At 40.2% G+C, this 20462-nt stretch overlaps 1 protein-coding gene across 1 annotated transcript in view; it reads right to left on the bottom strand.

The window, feature by feature from the left end:
* The window catches only part of TRHDE (thyrotropin releasing hormone degrading enzyme), a gene marked incomplete at its 3' end in the record, with an annotated part of 466420 nt that overhangs the window by 188940 nt on the left and 257018 nt on the right, over positions 1-20462 (bottom strand). Inside the window, exon 4 of the mRNA XM_018558056.1 lies at positions 3416-3570. Within this exon, the coding sequence (XP_018413558.1) occupies positions 3416-3570 (155 nt within the window). The remainder of the gene's footprint in view (positions 1-3415; positions 3571-20462) is intronic.

Raw genomic sequence — 20462 nt, 5'->3', positions numbered from 1 at the left:
CCCCACCACCACCATTATTTTGTGAAAGCAAAGACCATGGAAAATAAAACTATAGCACTTGCAATTTTTTTAAAATCACAAAATATTAGCATAGCTGTTTATCAAACTCAAATTAAAAATGCATTCAAATTAATTTTGGTGCATACAAATACAATACAACACCCATTTTTTTGTAAAATATAAAAGATGAGGTTGTGTCAAGTAAATCAATACCAACATGTCAAGCTTTAAAATGTGAAATGGAGAAAAACATTGGTACTCAAAATTGTCAATAGGTGACACTTTAAAAGCCTTTACAGGTGGGGGTGGGGTGCTTTAAAAACTTTTGGGGGGTATATTTATTGATTTTAATTAACTTTAATTTTTTCAACAACTTTATTACTTTATTACTATCACATAGGGGACTGAAAGGACACCTCTGCACTCCAATAATTAAGCACAGATCATTATTGACTAGATTCTTCTTTGGCTACTTTTGCTTAATTCCCTGCTTTCTGCTTAATTCACTGCAGAGTTGATTAGTGAATGGATGTTCTTTTCTCCCAACAGGCACCTGCCGTAGATGTCCTGAGCACACAGGTGGGGCAGCAGAAACTGTGATACATGGTGGGGTAGTCAGGAGAGTGGGGTGTGTGTGTTTGCAGCCAGTTACAGAACCTGTGGAAATGAGCAAGCAGCTTTAAAACCACCTGAATCACTTTCATTAGAAAACTGACAGCCTGCTGGCCAAATGTAAACAATAGCGTCCATGAGTCTATTGGTAGTGCTGCAAGAGTCCAGAGCTTACTACGCATGCGCCAATGGCACGTTGCCGCAAGAGGAAATCCGTGCCAACTGCGCATGCGCCAAAGACGCGTCAGTGCGCCAACCCGCGCATGCGCAGAAGACCTGATGGAAAAAGGCAGGAAAATGCCCAGGAGGAGTACAGGAAGTGACCTCAACCTGATGGGAAAAGGCGGGAAAATGCCCAGGAGGCGCACAGGAAGTGACCTCAACCTGATGGGAAAAGGCGGGAAAATGCCCAGGAGGCGCACAGGAAGTGACCTCAAACTTCAATCCTCACTTCCCTATATAAGCCCAGCCCAGACACTGCCAAATTGCTGGATTATCTTCATTCCCCCCCTGTTCCTGTGCTAGTGTGTGATCTGTCTGAACATGTAGTGAGCCCAGAGTCCAGCGCATCAGAAAGCCCTGAGTCCTGCGTGTCACTAAGCCCTGAGTCCAGCGCGTCACTAAGCCCTCAGTCCAGCGCGTCACTAAGCCCTGTGTCCAATTCATATACTGTTCTGCATTGCTGTATAAATGTATTGCTGGGATTGTAGTCCCCCTACAGCTGGTGCCATTTTGCATTAGAGTGTAAGCTCCTCTGTGCAGAGACTGATGTGACTGCCTCAGTGTTCTCTGTACAGTACTGCAGTATGTCAGAGCTTTATAAATGTATAATGTGGGGGAACATTAGAGTGTAAGCTCCACTGTACAGAGACTGATTGGCCAGGAAGCTGGCTCCATGCTCCCTCCTCATCTCATGATGAGAGAGCATGGAGCCGGCTCCCGGCCAATCAGGAAGCCGGGCGCCGCGTCATTACACGGCGCTCAGTTTCCTGATTGGCCAGAAAGCCGGCTCCAAGGTTGATGTCCTTGGTATTCTGGTGGTGCTCCGTTTACTGCATGTGCCACAGTATGCAAGTGGTTAATCTGCCACAGTATGCAAGTGGTTAATATGATGTTAGTACTGATATGTAATTCCCAGTACCCCTACATTTAATGACTTAAAGCTGAATTCTAGGCATATATAATATATACAGATTAATGCAGCGCTGTAATCAATAATACACCAGTTTTTTGTTTTTTTTAATACAAGTAAGTGTCAGTATCTAATTCTGACCTTGTATCAGCCTTTGGCAATCCCTGTATAGCAGAACTGGAGTTTGAGAGGAAGAAGCAGTACAAGGAGCCATTCAGTTCATGTGCTGACAAGAAACATTCTCATAGGAAGAGAAAGCAGAGAGAGATGAGCTCACTACTTTTCCTTTCACTGTCCAGTAACAGGCTGGGGTGGATCTAGGATATCACAGCAGCCTCTCCGTGTTCTCAGTGTGTAATGACAGATGGCGTCCCTGGTTACCATTACCTGCCATTACTCTCCCAGCCACCCGGGAGAGAAACACTTTCTCCCAGAAATCTATGAGAATAGGCTGAACAGCAGCGAGTAGCCTGCCGGAGGTTCAACTTAGCCGATACAGATGTTGGTCAGAGTCAAACTCCTTCTACACTTCGGTTCGGTCGAACATGCTGAGCATGTTTGGCCGACCCGAAGCCACAGGAAGCCACTGAAATCAGCCATACAAACCTGAAGTGAATAGCCAAACAGCGTTTGTCTCACTTCACTTTGGGCCGGTTAGTCACTCGGCTGCCTACGGCAACTTAGTGAATAGGTCCCTATATCTTTTAATGGGCTATTGATTTTAATTTTGTTATTCTTGTTTATGTGCACATGTAATGTGTTTAAATTACATAATTTGTAGAAAACATGAACACAAACAGTCATCCAGGCAATGTATGGTGTATGTAAAAGGAATGTGTCAGTCATTATTTTGATTACTTACAGAAGAACAGGCTGTGCAATAAGACTCACAAGATGCTTGGTAAGCTCTTACTTTACTTTCCTGATGGGCAAAATTCTCTGTGGCTCTTGTTTAGTAGCATGTGAGATACAGACAGTTGTTGTGTATGCCAGGGCCATTTAAATAAATGGCACAACGTCTTTTAATTTGCCCATTAGTGCCAGGACTGCCAAGACTTCTGTAAAGATTAAAAAATTCACACTTTGGTTTTTTTTTTAGTGTTCAAAGACCAGGTAAACGAAACCAATTAATAATCGTGGAAGAAAATGTTAGAGGGGTAGAGTGGTGCAAAAAAAAAAAAATGTTTTAGAAAATAAAAATAAGGTTATAGACATAAATGCAATACCTGAGAGGCATTCAGGTAACTACTGTAGGTGCATCATATGAAAGCTGCATACATGAAAATTGTTTCCCCCTGACTCAGAAGTAGCCTATGAATGAGATTCAGTTAGTGTTGCTCCATTCCCAAATAAGAATTAGCATGTCTCCAGGGAAAATTTGTTTAAAATGGTTTAGATTGATTTAAACCAAAATCACATACTTATATAGTGAATAGTTATCGCCACTAAACCAGCCATAACATTAACTAAAAACCCAGGTGCATAGACTTTAACAGCATAAACAATGTGTGGAACAATTTTGAGGAGGAGTAGCTAGTTTTATTTGTCTTTTTATGAACCTTGTAAAATGATTTTATAATAGTTTTTTCATTCAGCGTAATTGATTTTCTCTACTGAAAAATACTGTAAAGTTCAATTGTTTACTGTACATCATTATTTCACATTACCTACCTGATGACAAATTTCATGCACAATGACCATGGTGACATCAAGTAAATAGGAAATTGAAGAGATACTTTGATCAAGCAGAATTCGTTGCTCCACAAATACACTTAGTCCCCAGTTTTCCATTGCAGCATAAGGATGTTTAGGCACAGCTAATAAATCTAGGACAGACAGAAATAAACATTGTAAGGTACCAGGATTTTTTTTTATACAAATATTGCAGTTCTGCACAATTGCAAAAAGGAAGAGCGACAATAACAAACAATTATGAAGAACAGGGGCACAATATGGATTTGTCATGCGAAAGTATTTCAGAAGTATAATTGAGCAGATTTAGCATATACAGTTTGCATACCCATATTGAAATTCAATATAGGAAGGAAATAACACAATACATGGTATTTATATAGATATATCTATATATATTTATATCTATAGATATAAATATATTTAGATATATCTATCTATAGATATATATAATAAACGTATTAATATATATATAACCTATGTTGTTTTAACACATTATTTTTGTGCTTTGCCTAAAAATGCACCATGTCTGCATATTTCCTCAACAACACACACCAAAGCTGTTGTATGTTGTGGGCAGGGCACATGGAGAACAATTTTTTCAGCGTCCTTATGTTGAAGAACCATTAGTCCTTTGGCTGACAAAGATGGCTGTCTCTGTGCTTTGCAAGCCTTCTGTTGAAGTTACAACTAAGCTTCCTCCCCCCCCACCAATCCCATACATAAGTTAGCCAACTGATTGACTGGAGATATGGGTTGCTTGCCAAAACCGACCCGTTGGGTCTCCAACACACTAATTAAGGTACACCGGTCTAGAAGCTGAGGGACGGGGACCTCAGACATCTGACTAGTGCATAAACACCTGTTGAATGGCATCCTTCCCACATCCCGCCTATAGATCTGACAGACCACACCACTCTTGTTTGATTAATGGGTATGTTACTGTACTGATATGGGAAATTGTGCAGATTTTTTCTGTATGTTCATTGTATTTCTATGTACGTTCATTATGAAAATTCAAAATAAAGAATGAAAAAAAAAAAAAAAGATTCAAGGGTAGCAACTTGCAGGTTTTAAACCTGATTTTCCACTGCAGTTATGGTGGCTTTTGGTTTTAACTTAATATACAGTGGGGCAAAAAAGTATTTAGTCAGCCACCAATTGTGCAAGTTCTCCCACTTAAATGGGTGAGATCTTGCGTGGAGCCCCAGATCGAGGGAGATTATCAGTGGTCATGTATGTCTTCCATTTTCTAATTATTGCTCCAACAGTTGATTTGTTCACACCAAGCTGCTTGCCTATTGCAGATTCAGTCTTCCCAGCCCGGTGCAGGTCTATAATTTTGTTTCTGGTGTCCTTCGACAGCTCTTTGGTCTTCACCATAGTGGAGTTTGGAGTGTGACTGTTTGAGGTTGTGGACAGGTGTCTTTTATACTGATAACAAGTTCAAACAGGTGCCATTGATACAGGTAATGAGTGCCGGACAGAGGAGCCTCTTAAAGAAGAAGGTACAGGTCTGTGAGAGCCAGAACTCTTGCTTGTTTGTAGGTGACCAAATACTTATTTTCCACCATAATTTGCAAATAAATTTGTTCCAAATCAGCCGATGTGATTTGTCTGGATTTGTTTTCTCATTTTGTCTCTCATAGTTGAGGTCTACCTATGATGCCAATTACAGGCCTCTCTCATCTTTTTAAGTGGGAGAACTTGCACAATTGGTGGCTGACTAAATACTTTTTTGCCCCACTGTATTTGGATATATGTTTGTAAAAACATGTGCCCAAATATCTGAGCATACATAATAGTTGACAGATAATAACCAACAGGAAGCAAGGAGGATTTATCCCACAGAGTCCCAAACAATTTTAACTAAACAGAATAGTTTGGAAAGGAATTCACAGGTTGCCAACCACTGGTATGTTTAACCCAGGTAATACTTCTGCAGGATAAACAGAACATATTATGTCAATACAGAATTTTAGCAAATGATAAATTAACACAATTGACTTATTATTTTCTGTTCTTTTTGCAAGGGAATTTTCCCTTAGCTTAGTGAATGAGGTTAAGCTCTGCTAACTTACATTATCCAATCATGTGCAAGCAAATATACAGTTTTTTTCATTTTCATTCTGTGGCATGTGATTGGGTAATCTTTGTAAAGTCATTTTTTGCAAAGCATTGACTTTATAAAGGTAATCAAGTTGTGAAATTTTACTTATTCCCCCAATCCTTGCAGGTAAGTAATGCTTTGGGTGAGAATAGGCTTCTGGGGGAATTTGAAAAGAAGCATGAATAACGACAGAGTTGTTCATGTAGCAGCCCAGACTCCTTGCTTCACTCTTTGCAAGCAGTGGATGGAGTTTATGAATGGTGGGATAGTCCTAACACACAGCACTTGGCTCCACAGATCAGTATCATGGCATGTGTTTTCAAACTGAGTTGCTTTACACAAGCTGCCAAAGAGACGGATTGTAGGCAGACTGAAAATGGATTGGAGGCATTGGGGCATAACCTCTTCCACCAACTGACATGGGAAAATGCATTGGCAATTTCATCTCTATTTTTACCTGCTTAAATAAGAACACCAGAAAAACCTTTTATTAACTCTTGCAGTTGTATAGCTGTCATAAAAGAACAGCATCTGAGGAATAATCAGACAATTTATATTTTTATTTAGATCTTCAAAAGGAGGTCAGCTATGGTATTCTGGGACTTGCTCTCATGACAGGTTGTCTTTAAAGAAACCACAGATATAAGCTAATGATCACAATGTGTAAAAGTAGCAGCAGACACTGTTGACCCATCATTCACAGCAGGTCATCTGATAAGCAACAAGCAAGGTAAAATGGCTGATAAACCAAGAGAAGCACGACAAGTCAAGGATGGAGTGGCACCCAGGAAAACAGAGTGTTATAAACATTGTTTGAAGTAATATAACTGGAGAGCACTATAGCCAGCTTATAATGCAGTAATATTTACAGGTGTGGCACATCACTCAGCAAGTTTAGAGACTGAACCGAAGAAACTGACAATATAGAATGTCTGCTGTCCTGAAGTTGAAGTACTTTATTGTGTAGTTCATGCTTCTAATTGAAGAGTCCAATCTTTGTGCTGCAGTTGAAGCACAGATATTATGAATGTCTCCTATTGCTGCTGAAATGTTGTTACAATGTTTTATTAGCTCTGAAAATGTGTTTATTATGTTGTTACAAAATTTAAGATGAGCTTATATAGTAAAGACGATGGAGAGAATAAGCAAAATGTATCACCTATGCTCAAACTGAATAGTGGGCCTCCTTCTTTTTAAATAAGGTGCAAATGGACATGATTGTTGACAACCCGAGTTTTAGCAGACACCCTCTTTCCCTACACTCACAGCTTCATGTACTCCTTTCTGCTCAATTTTCACCTAGCCTGCTGCATACACACTCCACTCTGGTACTGCCTAATGTCCATTTGTCCCTCTGTCTGCTTGCTAGGCATCTTTGCAAGCTATGCAACATAGTAGCAATTTATATGCAAAATAAAAAGTAATTTGCAGCAACCAGGAATAATCCAAAGCAATTAGATGGTAACCTTGGATTTTATTTTAATGCTGCTACTTTTTGGCTTTAGATAGGAAGTAAATACAGACTTGAGTCTGGCATCACAGAGCCATTTTCACATTTCAGTTACTGACCTAATAATTCAGCAAACAATTATGGTACACAAATGATACCTTGTGTTTATTTTGCAACAACCAATGCTTTATTTTAGTGACATTGTATTCCAAAAGGTATATAATTTTCTCTATTTCAAAAGTGTACAAAAAAATTTAAATTAAACAAAGTTGCATGTTTTTCTTTGAGGACAAGTGATAATTTCAACAAGTTGAAAGTTTATATTAATTGTGACAACATGTATTATAAATAGTATAATGTACTCATTTATTTCAGTGATTTGTGCCATTTATCATGACACCATAAATATGTTTCTGGTACAATATTATTTACATATAATAAAAGGCAAACAACAAATGCCGATAAGCAGATTTGTTACTCCCTAATAAGTAATTTGCCGCAACCTGGAATAATCCAAAGCAATTAGATGTTCACCTTGGATGGCGGATTTACTCTGCCTTGTAAACAGATCTCATGACCAGATATCCTTTAGACCCTTGGTTCTCAACTGGTGGGTCGTGACCCAACAGTGGGTCGCGACCCCGTGTTCAGTGGGTCGCTGCATGCCTTCCACTTTTCTAGGTGAGAGGCTTCTCAGTCTCCCTCTAGCGCAGCACTGTCCATTCTCACACCGAGTAGCCATTCAAAATATGCTGCCCGGCACATAGTGGCAACTTGGAGTGGGCAGGGGGTATGGCCGCGAGGGAGCATCATCCATACGTGCATTGCTTATAGCTCCCTCACATGTCTTGTAGAGGTGACTAGACCGGAGTGACGTCACATTCTGGCTCCAGGCACCTCTACAGGGTACGCAGGGGAGCTGTAAAAGCAATGCACATATGGATGGCGCTCAGTCACAGCACAGCAGTCCACACTGTGACTTGGGTCGCGACTTAATGACAGAGGACAAATGTGGATCCTGAGGTTACACAGGTTGAGAACCACTGCTTTAGACCCCTTAACTATTCTCTTCCATTGTAGTAGTATACGAACAGACCGCACTATCCAGAGAATTCCAATACTTCAGACTTTATTGAAATTCACAGCAAATTCAGTATAACAGTGAATAAAAGTGTATAAAGCAACAAATGCCAGCATTGCACAACCCCAACCAGCTACAACCTCTCACATGTTTCACCCGTAGGCTTATTCATAGATGTCATTGCAGAGAACATGAGTAGGTCCACCCCCACCCTCTTTCACTGAACACATCCTACACCACTTCTACCCTTGCTGACTAAAGGTAAATGGGCTAATATGCACTAGGCTATTTTATAATAATGGGACAACACACATTCTTTTGGGTAAATCATGTAATCATAAAACTGTCTTTTTTTGTAGGCTTAGTCCTTATTTGGACTATTAAGGGCGACAATTTCAATGATATGTGACAATTCCATGCCCTTTGCCATCATTATATACCAGACAAATGCTTATTAAGTAAGCTTGCTGCTTCAGATTTGCCAATTTACTGGCAGAGCATGCCCTGATGGATTTGCTTATCAATAATTACTATATGCCGAAACATTGTCATTTGCACTGCCTTGATAAATAAGCTAGTATAAATAGAAAGTATTGCACCATGCAATCTGGGCCACATGATTACAGGGTTGAGCATCTGTTGGATGTAATAAATACTAACTATATTCTAACTGTCTGCAGTTATGGGTGGCTAACACAATACAGAACTTCAATCTAGAAAGTATTGTGCTATGCAATAAAAAATATGGGGTCCATATATAAGGGTTTTCACACCAGATTTAAACATTTTCACCCATTTTCCAATTAAATCCAGTGAGATATATAAATCTTTGTAAAAAGCTGTGTGAATTTGTGTAAAAACATTTATAAATAAACCCCTATGTGTTTCTGGGCAGAGCACTGGTTGGATCTCCTAAGTTCTCTACTGCAACCAGAGAGGTAACATAAGGTCCACATTCCTTGCAGAAGTTTTTAGAACTATATGAACTTTTAATGAACTAGACGAAACATAGCTCCTTCACAAGTTAGAAGAAAAGACTGTATTCATGAAGCTCTACTCATATAACAGACCTTTTTAGGAGTAGTGGTAAGGACTTTCAATCCCTACAAAACTAAGACAACAAAACTAAATACAGCATTAAAATGCCTCATAATTAAAGGTACTTTGTTCTAATTATGGGTAACTTTTCAGAAAGTAGGATATGGTGTGCATGCAGTTTCTTGGACATTTTCCATATCTCACTTAGCACATTAGAGTATTCTACAACCACAATGATAAGTGGAATAACAGTACAGTATAAAGCACATCACTTGGGTGGAATAAATATGCAGTATAAGACAGTTTCACCTATGGGGGTGATCTATCAACATCATTAAGGTAAAACATCCTTTCATTTGGTATGTAACATTCTTAATTTAATACATTCATGGTGATGTACTAGCACAAACAATAATGTCAAACAGGTTTTATCTATGTACAATATCAACCAAAGCCCAGTACTTTATCATTTCAAGTGGAATTTTGTGTTGCACATCGAAAAGACATATTAGTGACACAAAGGAGGTTATCAGTGCATTTTATTGTTCCTTATTACAGCAGAAAAGAATTACATAACATTAAAAGGCATAAACAATGGATTGATTTTCCAGAGCTTTTGATATAAACAGCAACTGCTGTATGCATTGTAAATTTTAAAGGTCCTATGAGAAATGCCTGAAGTGGGGAAAAGTCATCAGGATAGAAAATAACAGTGAATACTATAGAAGGGAGCACCAAAATACATTTGTATTTATTTTTCTTATAAGTCTTTGATGGACATTCATATTGATGGAGCAGTACATGCTGTCTAAGCTCCACATAGACCAACATGCATGGCACCATCTAATCTTTGCTTCTGCAGCAGATTAAAATACAAAGGTCTTTAAATATTCTAGAGTATTTGATTGAGATTGTTCTGCTGATTGTTTTCTCTACACCCACACACGGGGTAAGATTGTATGACTACCTGCATGACTATATCTCAATCTTATGCACTGGGCATGTTTTTGGCCTGTTTCTGTGGCCACCTGTTAAACCCTATGCATGTTAATTGTATGGATAGCAGCCAATTTAGAGAGCTGCTTTCAAGAAATTCTAAAACTCCTTTGAATCGGAGAATAACTGGGATCTAAGTTGCACTCCTTACAGTGGTTAACAAGTGTAGTGGGTGTGTGCTTAAAATGACAGCAAGGGATAGTGTGATGCAAACCCAAAATGGAAGGAGGTCACCAGCAACTCAGCAATGTGTGAGGACATATGTTGGATATTATATACATGCATACAGTACATACATACACACACACACCTCCAATTTTTTTTTTCTAAAAACAAGTTATTGCCTCCAAATGAACAAAGGACTTGAACAGTGGGGCACCCTGTCCTTTAGATTTCAAAAAGCCTTGCCGACTAAACGAATGCAAACACTGCAATTTTTTATTACAACACACAGACTGATTATATGGTTACAATGAAGGCAGACTTCCCATCTTGCAATCAGCTGGGTAATATATTTAATTCTGCTGACCTTTTTATTGTCCCACAAATATTCTTAATTTCAGTCTACTCTATCCTCCACAGACAAACCTAGATCACTCGAGCACACTCGAAAACAGCAGCAATTTCACACGTGGGTGTTTGTTAACTGTATTTTGGCAGCTGATTTTTCTCACATTTGACAAAGGGATTCTCCAGTTGCTCTGTGAATGCTGGCTGTATAAAAGAAGGGGGAGCATGCACAAACCATGCAAGTAGGGGATTGCCAAGACAGAAAAAATGTAATTACAAAAAAAATTAAACACAATGCAGTGATAGTAGAAGGAGCTATGTACACTGGATTCCCGACGTCCTATCACAGCTACTCCCCGGATAAGAGATCGAGGGGGGTCTCTATAGTCCTGTCCAGAAGTCTACCATGGACATATGTGGACATGCAAGCCGGGGAGGAGGGCAGGTTACTTATGCTCGAAGGGAAAATCGAATCTCAGATGGTTACTCTAGTGAATTTGTACCTCCCTAATCTAGGACAGATGTCTTTTCTGGAAAGAGTGTTGATATTGATGGATGACTTCAAGGAAGGGGTGTTGATAGTAGGGGGGGATCTCAATCTCCTGCTGAACCCACTGATGGATTCCTCTAGATCGGCCTCCCACTTGTCCAGAGCGGCACTGCGCCGCCTCAAAAAATGCCTCCATCTCCATCAGCTCGCCGACGTGTGGCGGATCCACCACCCGTCAGACAGGGACTACTCATTTTTTTCTACAGCCCAACAAACCTACACAAGCATTGATTATTTCCTCGTACACCACTCTGTGTGGCCATTGGTGTCTCGCGGTCTCAATAGTGGTGGATCTGGGTGCAACTGGGATACAACCGCCATGGTTGTATCCCAGTTGGCGCTTGAACGAAACCATAGTGCAAGATCAGGCCTTATCTGGAGAAATTGAGGATGACCTGCGATTATACTTTGCTCCTAATGCTCCCTGTGAGTGCTCCCTGTACTCGATATGGGAGGCCCATAAGGCTTATATCAGGGGCACCCTGATCAAGCTGGGCACCCGGGTCAAACGCCAGCATCTCCAACAGATCTCCTCCTTGCTGACACAGATCCACCAACTTGAGACCCGACACAAACGGACCTTAGACCCGGCTCTGCTCTCCCAATTGACAGCTTTACGGGAATCCTTGCGTTCTTTATGCCTGCAAAAAGCTAAAGCGATGCTGGCAAAATGTAGGAGACACTTCTATGAATACAGCAATCACTGCAGCAGGTCTATGGCCCATGCTCTAAAACATTCATCCTCACCATTAAATCTAAATCTCTCTGAGGGGATTGCGGACCAGTTCAGCGATTTTTTAACCTTCCACAACCTAGATCGGAAGCAATGGCATCTCAGCGACTCTCCCGCATCTGGGCATACCTGGACTCCTCCGGCATGCCCTCCATCCCTAATGAAGCGGTACGTGCCTTGGAACTCCCGATTACAGAATTAGAATTGGACACGGCTATAAAACAAACAAACATGGGGAAGGCCCCCGGGTCCAGACGGCTTTACTCTGATGTACTATAAGAGATATGCCCCCCTTCTTAACTCTCACTTTGTCAGAGCCCTGAATTCAGTCAACAACAGGGTTGAGCTACCCATGGACACTCTCTCCGCCCATATTGCGGTCATCCCGAAGTCAGGAAAGGACCCACTGCATTGTTCAAGTTACCGCCCAATCTCGCTATTGAATGTTGACACCAAATTATTCTCCAAAATCTTGGCAATGCGTATGCTCCCATACATCGGGGATTTCATAGACCCGGACCAGGCAGGATTTGTCCCTTATAGGGAGGCTAGTACTACTAGAGCCCTGAACCTCATTCATTCTGCCATGTTCAAGGCGACCCCTGCCTTTTTGTTGTCCACGAACGCGGAGAAAGCCTTCGACAGGGTAGACTGGTCATTTATGAAAGCCACTCCAGAACATCTTGGATTAGGACCACACATGAGGTCTTGGATTATGTCACTGTATTCTCGGATATCTGCTCGGGTGCAAATTAATGGATGTTTGTCAGAGTCATTTACTATCTCTAATGGCACTCGGCAAGGGTGTCCGCTATCCCCTCTGATCTTTATCATCACACTAGAGCCCTTGCTGAGGAGAATTCGGGCCAACCCAGACATTCGCGGAATGGAAGTAGGGTCTCAATCACATAAGGTAGCTGCATACGCGGATGACCTACTTTTCTTCCTAACTGCCCCGGATACCTCTTTACCAATCCTAATAGCGGAACTAACCAAATATGGGGAACTGTCCAATTATCACGTCAATGGCCAAAAGTCGGAAGCCTTGAACCTCATGTTGCCTCCCTCCCATGTCCTTTGCCTTCGGAGCAACTTCCTGTTTGTGTGATCCAAGTCCTCAATTAGATACCTGGGAGTCCAGCTCCCGGATGACCTGACCAATGCTTACTCTCTGAATTTTCTGCCCCTCCTGCAGCACCTTAAACTAGACCTCAAAGACTGGTCTCGTCTGGCGTTCTCTTGGACAGGGCGGTGTAACGTCATTAAACAGAATGTTTTACCGAGATTGCTATACCCTGTCGAGGCACTGCCCATTTTGGTACCTAGGGGATTTTGGAAGACGGTCAAGTCCTTGATCACAAAATACATTTGGGGGTCCAAACCAGCTAGAGTACGGCATTCCATTCTTCATCTACCTAAGAGATATGGTGGTTTGGCGGTCCCAGATGTCCATTACTACTATGCTGCCGCCCATCTCACGCACATTCTCGACTGATGTCGCCACGCCGTACAGATACCGTGGGTCGCCCTCGAACAATGCTCATCCTCTGTCCCCCTTCACACTCTTCCATGGTGCCAGGTTGTACCCCCCTCGATTCGCATGCACCCGACAGTGGAACAAACTTGGAAGATAGCGCGTAAACTGTTTGACTCCAGACTGATTTCCCCTACACCCTCACCGCTTCTTCCGATCGTTGGATCTCCAGATTTCACCCCAGAATTACCTGGGGTTTACACACTTGTTGGACCAAGGTCACTTTAGAGCCCTACATTTTCTTCACGGCCTGGAGTGGCCCTCCATGTCAGCACTGACCACAGACCCTACATTGGCCCCAATAAGATTCTGGTGTCACCGCCAACTGAAGCACTTTTTGGCATCCTTACCGCCGCCATCGGCTTTGTCCAGACCCCTCACGAGTTTTGAGAGGGAATGCACCTCCACCGGATCGCTGATGAGACCTCTCTCATTATGTTATCAGCCCTTGTTAGACCCAGACTTTGAGTCATCCTTGCCTTACCTAGAAGGTTGGGAGTGGGAATTGGGTGTCTCTTTTTCATCATTTGAAAGAACTAGAATAATAATGCTTTCCTTGAAGTCGTCCATCAGCAGATACCAGGAATCGGGGTATAAGATTCTTACCCGATGGTACTGTACCCCAAAAAAGTTACAAACGATTTTCCCTGGAGCGTTTGGCTCTTGCTGGAGATGTGGCCTCTCCCCAGCAGATATGCTGCATGTTTTCTGGTCATGCCCATTATTACTACCATTCTGGACTCAAGTACACACAATCGCTCAAAAATTCACAGACACACCGATCCCCATGACGCCCTCCTTCTTCCTCTTGCACCATAACACACACTCCCTGAAAGGGTACAAAAAGTCAGTCTTAATTCACCTAATTAATGCTGCATGTGCCTGCATTCCGGCAATGTGGAAACAGGCTACTCCACCTACAATGGGACTGTGGCTCAGCAAGATACGATACATTGGGCACATGGAGGACCTCACTAGCTCTGTCAAAGGGACCGGGGCTCAGTTCGGGGCTACTTGGTTCTGGTGGGATGAGTTTACCTCCACGCAGGAGTATTTAGATCTGTTGGTTTAAGACCACCTGGAGGATGGGTTACCCGACCCCCCCCTTTCTTTTTCTTCTTCCATCCCTTCTTCTAGACCCCCCTCCTCCCTTTCTTTCTACCTACCCTCTATGCTTCCCCCTCTTCTGCATTCCTGTACAACCCTACTTATAGTATTAAATACTTACCTCCCTACTTGATGCGACTCCTGTGAGACTGCAATAGTCCATCTGCCCAAACTACATCAAAGTTGGGGAGCCTGGGTACTGAGTACAATTGGGTCCACACCCGCTGGAACCGACCGCCTCCTCTCATGCTCTCTGTGAGACACTCGATAACTGGGCAATCGAGGGACACTTGTGCAGGGCCTCCAAGGAATTGGAGTCCTACTAGTCCACAGGCTGATGTATTGCCAATGGGGCTATACATCTCCATTTGCCTTAGGGTTGTTACAATTACAATTACAGTTATAATTATATTTATGGTTAAATATGTCTATCTGATGTACATGCTCGGTGGCTGCACCCACTTTTGTATTGGGAATTTTTATCCCTTGCTTAATACCTTTTGCATTTATTCTTGAAAACTTGTTAAATAAAAGAATTTATAAAAAATAAAAAAAAGAAGAAGTAAACTTCTTGTTTATGGGCTTGTTAAAACTGACCTAGCATTTGAGATATGTTTTCATGTTAAGTGTATGCATGCTACGTATTGTGTGTAACTTGGAGATATTCATTACATTTCATAAATATCACAATTCTTCCCCTAGCAATAGCTTAATCTTTTCTTTGCAGAAGGATAGAGCCTGGACTGAGATGTTGATTCCAAGATGGTACAATCATATACTTGTACATTTTTTGCACACAATAATATTTGATACATATCAAGCCATAGCTACTCACCTTGTAACTTGCAAAAATAGTATAATGCTGCAGCATGAGTGATAACCGGGGGAAATAAAACTGAGAAAATACTTCCTCCTGCCTGCAGCATCATCTCAGGCCAGGCAAAATCACTTGACTGGAACTCAAGGACTGATTTTTAACAATGACTTGTAAATATTAAAAGTTTTCTATCTGTGTTTTTAACCTATTTCTACCATTTTTTGACAGCACATTTTACTTTATACTGTAAAATGTATTTCAAGTTTATTAATTAATTAAGGGCCAGTACCATATCCAAATTAATGGTTAGATTAAAAAAAAACAGGAAAACTATGCCAGACTTTAATGGTACACACAGAAATATCTTGAATGTAATCATTTATATTAAAACAAATATCTTGCTTTACAATTGCAGTAGTGTCATGACACAGTCTCATTTGCAAACTGGGCCAGCAGATATCACAAAAATTGTTATCATAATCGCTATATCCAGACCTTTAGGGTAACATGATATAGGTAGTTATCAGAATTTGTACAACCCACAGTCCAGGTATATGATGTGATTGGCGGGAGATCTGAATTACAGAGACGCCAAGAGCAAGCACAGAGGGGCATCGCTTTGCAGCAGGCTTTTTGTTTTGCTACCAGAGCGCTGGTTGACTCTCGGTTCACAGTCAATAATTCGGAGGAGTGCACACCCATTGGGGTTTCTCATGAGGAAAGAAGTCACTTTTTGCTGGAGCATGGATTGGTGTTATATTATTTACATGAAATTGGATGTGGAACTTTACAAAGTCATTTCGGTGGATTTAGTTCAGATTGTTCCACTATCGTACCACTGTTTGAATCAGACTGTTATGATTGTAATTTGTTATTTTAATCAATGATGGAGTGATAGTATGATATACATTTTAGCTCACTATTATATACACTAGTTTAAGAGTGTTGATATTTACTATATGGTTAACTGATTGCTAATGAGTGCTATATCCTCCACTTAATTTATATTTGATGTTTTCTGCAAATCATATATATAACTTTATTTCATCTATTCATACGTTTTCCCCTGTTTAATATTAATTTATTCATACAACACATTAAGGTGTGTCCCTCATGGTTGACAGATAAGGCTTTTAGCACTGTGCATTTTTGTGTCACATTGCTATTTTATAACCATGAAAAACACATTAAATAATTATTTTTTTAGGCTTGTACTTGATACGGGATACGGATGATGTCCGGTTTTATGCTATTTCTTCTAGTTTTGTATGTTGTTTATGCCTTTAATAAATAAATAAATAAAAAGAGATTGAACCTAAATCATTTTTTTTTTTACTTCTTCATAAAGAAATAATTGCATGCACATTCAGGGGTACGGGTACTCCTAGAATGAGATCCTAATAGGTTGGACTTGATGGACTAATGTCTTTATTCAACCTCAAATACTATGTAACTATGTAATTCATGTTTTATTTCTTCATTCTTTGTGGTACTTCATTTTTATGTTAAATAATTTCACGTGATATGAATGTCACTTCCCTTTTTTAAATTACAATAAACAACAACTCAAGATAACTATTTGCTAGTTAAGTCACATACAGAGAATATATCTGTAAAGAATAAGAAAAGGCAGCTACCTAATAAACGGCTAGCACTTATGCTAACATATTCAAACCATGCCAGCTTTGTCGGTGTTTATATTAGGGGTAGAACATTCATTTTACACACTTCCTGCACTTCTACATCTGTATGAATTGGATTAATTAATTATTTAAGGAAATAATAATACAGAGAGAGAGTCCTTGAATAAGTAATACCATGGTTTGGCTATGACTACCAATAAATGAGCTCTTAAGAACTGCTGGGCTGAGTTAGTTGAACACAGGTGTCTTCATTTGTATTAATTTTTAAAATCTGACTTTATAATTCCTTTCGGTTACTAAATGTCATTCTATGCTTTATTTATGTCTTCAATTTGTAAAACATTGGTCACTACCGACTCTGATACAGCACACTGAAGAAAAATTGTATAATGTTCAAAGGTCAATTACATAAACAACAGGTTACAGATAGGGCTCAATAAATAATATAGACACCAAGACTAAGTCTTGAGACCTATTAGCCAATCTTCTAAAAATCTTGGCTTCCCAAAGCAGTCATTTTTGCAATTTGAATTATTTAATTCACTACATATTTTTTAATGGATCACATTCTGGTAAAATTATATTTACAGTGGTGGTAAGCAAAAGATGCTATGACTATTTTATAAAAAAAATGTTTACCTCTAAAAAGTAAAATTCTGTATGTTATATTTATACAATGAAAAAATCCACCAATAAAGTGACCTGCATTGTAGGTTTTCAAATAAAGCAATGATAAATACTTTTCAGTCTTAAATTCATGTTTTAGAAATTCTGGCGAACGTGTAGAGAAGAGTAAATTGATGTGCCACATTTGAACAGAATGAGACTGGTCTTCTTCGCTTTGAATTTGTAAGCTATGGGCAAAGCTTTTGGTGTTTCTATCAGCAAGGACTTTGCCTTTTTGAAAGTAGGCATTATGTATGATAAAACGTTCCTTGCAGTGCTTTTAAGATAAATTAAAATACAATCTCCCAACCCAGACACCTCTTTCTTTCTTTTTCGTATTTCCCGAGCCATTAAAAGCCTTCAATTTCACTAAATGTATTCCTCCACCATTTGTCTATTAAGCTAAAAAAATATATATACAGTATATAATATGCTTTGAAAAGTATATGTTCACACTGTAAAGTGAGTGATAGTAAGTAGGGTGAACATGTGTTTACTTTGAATAACTAATCATGTGCAAGGAAAAAAACATGATTTTTTACTCGCACATAATTGATTGGTTGATTGATCGATTGATTCATTGAAGTGAACACAGCTTCACCTTATTTACCAAGCCCAGTGAACATTTGTTCTTGTTTAGGAGTGAATCAAACAATGTTATTTCTGAAGGACAAAATTAGTCAGAAAAGAGTATGAGTGTTTTATTCTGTAAAACACAAGAGGCTCAATAGTGGAAAATAGGGATGCACCGATACCAAGTACAGTACTTGGTACAAGTACAAGCACATGTACCGGTACTTTTCGAGCACCAAGAATAGACTAGAGAAAAATTCAAAAGTTAGGAGGCAGCTGTCATTTGTAAGGAGCACACAGAGCTTCTGGGGTTTGTACATCTCTGTTTTAATGTATGATTTTGTTTTTATAAATATAAATAAAGAGATGCACCAATACCAGTTTTGCAAGTACAAGTACTGGTACTTGCCCAAGTACTTACAAGCAGCAGTACTGATACATTTTTGTTTATTGTCATGTGACAGTTTTTCTAAAACAATATCAACTAATGATTTCAGATCAGTGGTGGAGCACCAGAGCCAAGTCCGAGGTGCAACCGCTGCAACCCTGGTAGTTCTCATGAAAATGCCAAGTATCGGCACTGGTACTCAAAAAGTATCGGTGCGTCCATAGTGGAAAAGAAGCAGTTACGCAAGGGTCTTCTAAACTCATAGGCCTTGGAAAAGTTATTTCCTATGCACATTCTACAGGTATATCTTATTTTGGTTTTAGAAGATAGGAGCTATATTTAAAAATGCTATCGTTTTTTCAGTTAGACATTTTCTTAGTAATTAAAGGAGAACTATTAGGTGAGTGCTTTTCACTCACCTCATAGTTCTAGCCGACCTGTGACAATGAGACTGTGACAGGTCAGCTCAGTAGATCGGGAAGTGAGCGAAAACATACCGGCATTCGCTCACTTCTCGATCCTGCCACAGCTCTCTGCCGTGAAAGGGGAGTGGCTGGATTCCCCCCTCCCCGATCCAATCCTACAGCGCTGACTGGCGGAACGGACACGGGGAGGGGCGGTTTCAGCTGGCTCTGCCTCTAGATAGGCAGAGCCAGCTGTCACTCACGCAGCTGGGCGGATCCAGACATAAATGCCAGGAATCCTTTTCAGCTGCGGCGTCTCTGTATACCGAGAGCTGTAGCTCGCGCTATACTGAGCTTAGGGTGATGGGAGGACACTAGTTTGTGTCCTCCCGTTACTCTAAGGAGAACTATGGGGAAAAGCACTAACCCCATAGTTCTCTTTTAAGCTGTAGTAAAAGGCAGTACAAGTACACTAGAAGAAAGAGAACATATAAAATAGAGATGATGGTAAGTGATGCTCAGATACACCAGGAGGATGGAAATGGGGTCTTGTAATTGCAGGCTCTGTAAGTAGCAGTCGTTGCCCAAGTCTCTGTTAGTGGGGCTAATATTTTGTGGCAGGCATTTCTTGTGGCAAGTAGCAGCTAGACTAACCAAGGCAGGGTACCAGTCATAAGGCAAGTTTATGGAGTGGGCCATATTTACATATTGAGTAGATCATATTCAAATGGTAGAAGAGGGTGAGATGGATGAAGTTTAGCCAGAGGGTAGTAAATACTCAGTAACTCCTTTGCTGCCCTCAGCATTGTTTTCATTTTTTGTACACTTTAGGCTTGAAGATTATTTAATTGAAGATTTATTAAAGAACTGTGAGGCCCAGGAAATGCGCCAGAGAAAACTTGAGTTTAAGGAACCAAGTGAGCAAAGCCTTTTAGTGGAAAAGGACCCACAACCAACCACCCCACACCCAAGACACTGGTGACTGCCAAACAGAATATGCGTACAGGGGGTTGATTCATTATATGTAGTTTAGAGGAAATCTATCACAAAATAAAATAATTGTTTGAGAATCCTCATATGCAATCTGCCATTATCTGAATCCAGGGCTGAATACTACTTCAGGTGCACTGACATCCTTGACAGTAAAGCTGTGTAGTAGGTTCAGCTTCACTGCCCTGGATCTAAAACAGATAATGAGCCAAGTCAGGGCCACCATGAAGGGAACTGAATTAACTTTAGAAAGAACAGACATGTTGGAACTATGTACAATAATATATTATATATGTTTTATAAAACTACAATATATATAGTACATTTACTATATATTGTCAATTTGAACATGATTTTATATTAGGATCACCAGTTGTTCTTAGTTAGTGCCCAAGTCTGTTTGCTTATGATATTCATGTAGAATAATAATATATAG

This window comes from Nanorana parkeri, unplaced genomic scaffold, assembly GCF_000935625.1.
Source record: "Nanorana parkeri isolate BGI_ZX_2015 unplaced genomic scaffold, ASM93562v1 scaffold318, whole genome shotgun sequence".
NCBI lineage: Eukaryota > Metazoa > Chordata > Amphibia > Anura > Dicroglossidae > Nanorana > Nanorana parkeri.
This window is presented reverse-complemented; position numbering and strand designations above follow the sequence as displayed.